General features: G+C 37.8%; 1 protein-coding gene across 1 annotated transcript in view; it reads left to right on the top strand.

Moving 5' to 3' along the window:
* Window positions 1–744: 744 nt before the first annotated feature.
* The window catches only part of NAT8 (nucleobase-ascorbate transporter 8), a 4,878-nt gene continuing 691 nt past the window's right edge, over window positions 745–4,931 (top strand). The window contains exons 1-12 of the mRNA XM_011023342.1: window positions 745–1,341; window positions 1,858–1,955; window positions 2,037–2,213; window positions 2,307–2,407; window positions 2,718–2,793; window positions 2,889–2,948; window positions 3,091–3,275; window positions 3,546–3,642; window positions 4,044–4,130; window positions 4,413–4,471; window positions 4,597–4,688; window positions 4,759–4,836. Of these exons, the coding sequence (XP_011021644.1) occupies window positions 1,227–1,341; window positions 1,858–1,955; window positions 2,037–2,213; window positions 2,307–2,407; window positions 2,718–2,793; window positions 2,889–2,948; window positions 3,091–3,275; window positions 3,546–3,642; window positions 4,044–4,130; window positions 4,413–4,471; window positions 4,597–4,688; window positions 4,759–4,836 (1,225 nt within the window). The 5' untranslated portion in view covers window positions 745–1,226. The remainder of the gene's footprint in view (window positions 1,342–1,857; window positions 1,956–2,036; window positions 2,214–2,306; window positions 2,408–2,717; window positions 2,794–2,888; window positions 2,949–3,090; window positions 3,276–3,545; window positions 3,643–4,043; window positions 4,131–4,412; window positions 4,472–4,596; window positions 4,689–4,758; window positions 4,837–4,931) is intronic.

Here is a 4,931-nt window from a genome sequence, read left to right as displayed (position 1 = left end):
TAGGGAAAGCCGGAAGGGACTAATCAGTCTAACAAAATACGATCTTTTTCTTGCAACAATATAAAAAATGCTCTCTTGAATGAACAATCCCTTGCTTTGTTTGGAAGAAATTGCATGCATGATATACAGGAGGAGCACTCATTGCACACTCCTGAGTTTTTCTTTCTTCACCACCGTAAGTAGCAGGAGTAATTTATTGCCTATCTTAGAGAGCGAGTAGCTAGCTTGAAACTAATTAACTAGTTGGGGTGATACAAGCAAAGGAATTATAACCAATGAATCTAAGGGCATTAGGAATTTCCCATCTTTTGCTCTGAATCTGTTCTGTCTTGTAATTTAATCAACGCCCTTGTAGATTTCAAAACATCCCCGTGTTACTGCCCAAACCATGAAATAAGCTATAGGGGTAAGATTCAGAAAGTATAAACTATGAGGGCGGAAGTGAAACATTGATGAATGTAAAGGATAGTTTACAGAAATAACAAGGCTGGTAAAGGTGACGGTACTGGAGCAGCGCTTTTAAGCAACCAAGCTGTATTCTTTACGTTTGCGAAGAGGGGAGAGACAGAGCGTCGACCCAACATTATTTAACAAAAACAAAAACAAAAAGAAAAAGAAAAAGAAAAAGAAAAAGAAAAAGAGGTATGCATGTAAAGAAAAGAGAGTTCGAGAGAGGAAGAGATTCCTTTGGTTTGCGCAGAGGAGGGAGAGGAAGAGAGGAGTATAAATTTTGGTTTGTTTTTTACTTTGGGAGAGACGAGCTTTTGCTTTCTTTCTCTGTTTTCTCTCTCTTTCTTTCTCCATTCACACTCACTTTATTATTAAGTTGTTTGGCCTCCTAGGGGAATGGGTCTTTATTAACCTACATACTTACTTTTTAGTTGTTGTACTCCGCTATCAGAAGAGTTTAGAATTGCCATGTTCTTCACTGCAATTCTTCCCACCTTTTCTTTCCGCAACCTGGTCTCACTGCTTTAACCTGTTCTCTTTTACTAATCAGTACCAGTACCATTTCACTGCTTTAATCCTTTTTTTTCTGCGTTCTTTTTGGGAGTTGTGACATTGGGCTTCGGTAGTTTGTTATTTCTTTTGGGATTTTGTACTTTTTTCTTAGAGGGATTTGGGTTTTTTTTGTAAAGATTTGGGTTATTTAGAGGGTGCACGGAGGTCGTCCGTCAAATTTCTTTGTCAGAGAAAGCAGAAGGAACAGCAAAGAGAGAAAGGATATGGCGGGAGGCGGAGGAGCCGCACCACCACCAAAACAGGAAGAGCTGCAGCCACATCCTGCTAAGGATCAGCTTCCAAATATTTCTTACTGCATTACCAGCCCTCCTCCTTGGCGTCGGTTTCTCTTTTCTTTCTTTATCTTCACTTATACTATATATATATATATATAAATTGAACTATGAGGATCATTACCACTACTACTGTTTTTAATTTTATACTAGATTAGTAACCCAATGTTATGCATTTCATCACCCCGTTTGATGTTCTTTTTTACCTTCCCCTTGTTTTTCTAGTTACCACCTTTTTTTCTGTGCTATTCCTGTCTACATCTCCCCTGTTTTTCTGTTCCCATTTTTGGTTTATTTGGTCGCTGTTCTTCTTTCCTTTTCTGTCTGTTTTTTTAATCCTTTCATAGTGATTCCTGACCCGTTTATAGTGTTCTGGGTGCAAAATCAGTTAATTTTAAAATTTTGGTTATGTGGGATTTCTGATTTTCTTTTGCTTGTATTGGCATTTGTTGCAGTTGCTATGAATTTGATAGAGTCCATCTGCATGTTTATTTTGTTTTATAATCGATCGTTCATTTGTTTATTGATTTGATGATATTTGGGGTTGTTTCAAAAAATGCAGCTGAGGCAATTCTACTTGGCTTCCAACACTACTTGGTGATGCTTGGGACAACAGTGTTTATACCCACTGCTCTTGTTCCTCAGATGGGGGGAAGAAATGTAAGTGATTCTGCTCTTTGATGCTTCTTGTTTCTATGATGTATCTGCTTCTAAATTTATGTGAATTCTGACTGTTTTCAGGAGGAAAAAGCGAAGATGATTCAAACATTGCTATTTGTGGCTGGATTAAATACATTTTTCCAAACATTTTTTGGTACTCGCCTGCCTGCAGTTATTGGAGGTTCCTTTAGCTATTTGCCTGCTACCATTTCAATCGTTTTGGCTGGTCGATATAATGAAATTTTGGATCCTGTCGAGGTGGCCTTTGGATCTCCCCCTTACGTAGATACGGCCTTACTAAACTTCGTGCATGTATGTTTCTTAATTGTTCAACGATCCTTTGTGTTGCAGAGATTTGAAAAGACAATGCGTGGAATTCAAGGTGCGCTCATTGTTGCCTCAACTCTCCAGATTGTCGTGGGCTTCAGTGGCCTTTGGAGAAATGTTGCAAGGTTTAATAAATCCTGGTTAATTGATTAAAAGCATTACCAGTTTGTCGCAGTGTTCTTATTAACTTCTCTAATTCACTCTGTTTGATAGGTCTCCTCTCTCATCTAGTTATGACTTTTTTTTTTCTTAATTTAGTTTTGGAATTGAAATGACTTTGGCATGATACTTGATTTGCATATAATTACCAGATTGTATAATTGGGAACGTCAGTGAATTTTTAGTTATACTGAAGATTAATCAATTGATGTTTTATGTCTCTCTGATACTTGGCCAGGTCCGTGATTAATGTTTGTCTCTCTGATACTTGGCCAGGCTCTTGAGTCCATTATCTGCCGTTCCTTTGGTTGCTCTATCTGGATTCGGCCTCTATGAATTTGGTTTCCCTCTAGTATGTATCTAAGCTCCTTTACTCCTCCTTTTGTCTTGTTTAAAACTGCATCTTCTATTAGTGTTCATTAATGGCTTCGGCTTTGGGATTTCTAGGTTGCAAAATGTGTGGAGATTGGACTGCCACAGATCATCTTTCTTTTAATTTTCTCGCAGGTATTAAACCTCTATGTAGTGCACATTTATGTCCCTCTCATTTTAACTGCATCAGAGGACTTCAATGAGAACATCAATTATTGGACTTCTTTTTATGGAAGTTTAGTATAGTTGAGTAAATAAACTTTGACCACTTTTGCAGTACATACCCCATTGGATACGAGGGGAGAGGGCTGTGTTTAATCGGTTTGCTGTTATATTCTCTGTGGTCATTGTGTGGGTTTATGCTCACCTCCTTACTGTAAGTGGGGCATATAAGAATACAGCACACCAAACCCAAACAAGCTGCCGAACTGACCGTGCAGGAATTATAGGTGCTGCTCCCTGGTAAGGTTCTTACTGAATCTCTATTTAACTTGAACTTACTGTGATATAACATCATTGTTAACCATAAGGATGAGTAACAAAGGTTTTTCCTTGAAGCGGCTAATTACTGTGTTATATTGTAATATAAAGGATATTTCTTACAAGTCACAGCTCTATTTATTGGCTGAAGTTCATGGTGATATGATACTAGTATAGGAATAAAAGGTCAAAATGAAGTGTATTTTTTGTGCTCACTGATCCTAGTTGTTTGTATAATGGTGTTTTGTGCAGGATAAGAGTTCCATACCCCTTCCAATGGGGAGCTCCTACTTTTGATGCTGGAGAGGCTTTTGCAATGATGGCTACTTCATTTGTTGCACTAGTAGAGGTTTGGTTACTTCTAGCTGTGACTCTGAGATGCATTAATAAATGTGAATTGGTGCTTACTACATTTGGTGGCTCGTATTTCTTTCATTACTTCAGCTCATAGTTGTGGAATTGAACCTAACAACTTATAAAGCAGACAATTTCTCTTTAATTTAATAATTAAATCGCCTCAAATCAGTGTTTTTTTCCTTTCTTCTGTGTTAAAATTCTTTGAATCACCTTTTGTCTGCCTTTTGTTGAACACTAAGAAAAAACTTCTCCTTTTTAATGCTTCGCAACTCAAGTTTTTTACTGCATGAAATGTTTATCATTGACTGACACCATGGTAGGACTTGGCAGCTTATCTTGATTCACGATCTCTGAAATTTACTTGCTTACAATTCACTTTCTGTGGCAAAACAGTCCACTGGTGCCTTCATTGCTGTATCTAGGTATGCAAGTGCAACTCCACTTCCACCTTCTATACTTAGCCGTGGTGTTGGTTGGCAGGTATAGCTTTTATGTTTTGCACTAATCTTTGCAGTTTACTCATTTTTCAAGCACACAGAAAATTTAGAGGGTATGATTCTCTTTGAATTGAATTTCTATGGAATGGCCAGGCTCAAATCTCACCTCTCTTTTTACCTTTTGAATCTAAAAATGATGGGATCTTACAGAATTTTTCGTGGCTGAAGCTGCACAATTTTTATAACTGCAATGTGATTGGTTGGCTGAGTGATTTTCGGAACTGTTTTAACCCTTTTTTAATAACCTCTTTCATATTGATCCCAGGGAGTCGGAATTCTCTTTTCAGGCATATTTGGAACTGGGAGTGGATCATCAGTATCTGTGTAAGATTCATATGTAGAATCCTCCTTTTCTTTGAACTGAAAAGGCATTTTAATCTCCCACCAAACTTGGTCCTTTTTTACCTCTCCCTTATGTTGGCATTAGAAACTTTCTTCCTCAACTGCAGTGAAAATGCTGGATTGTTGGCACTGACACGTGTTGGCAGTCGAAGGGTTGTTCAAATATCAGCAGGGTTCATGATTTTCTTTTCCATTCTTGGTGAGTGAAACATGTAACTCTCTCTCTTTCGGTTAAAAGTACGAAATCGCTTACATGCTTTTCTATGCAGGAAAATTTGGAGCTGTTTTTGCTTCAATTCCATCTCCAATTATTGCAGCTTTATATTGCCTTTTCTTTGCATACGTTGGTATGTCTTATCAAATCATGTGAGCTTTTACCATATGCGATTTAGCTCAAGTCCAAGCAACTCATTGTTCTTTCATTACATAAACAGGTTCAGCA

Source organism: Populus euphratica, unplaced genomic scaffold, assembly GCF_000495115.2.
Source record: "Populus euphratica unplaced genomic scaffold, PopEup_1.0 scaffold9.1, whole genome shotgun sequence".
Lineage (NCBI taxonomy): Eukaryota > Viridiplantae > Streptophyta > Magnoliopsida > Malpighiales > Salicaceae > Populus > Populus euphratica.
The sequence above is the reverse complement of the archived record's forward strand: the minus strand, read 5'-3'. Positions and strand labels throughout refer to the sequence as shown.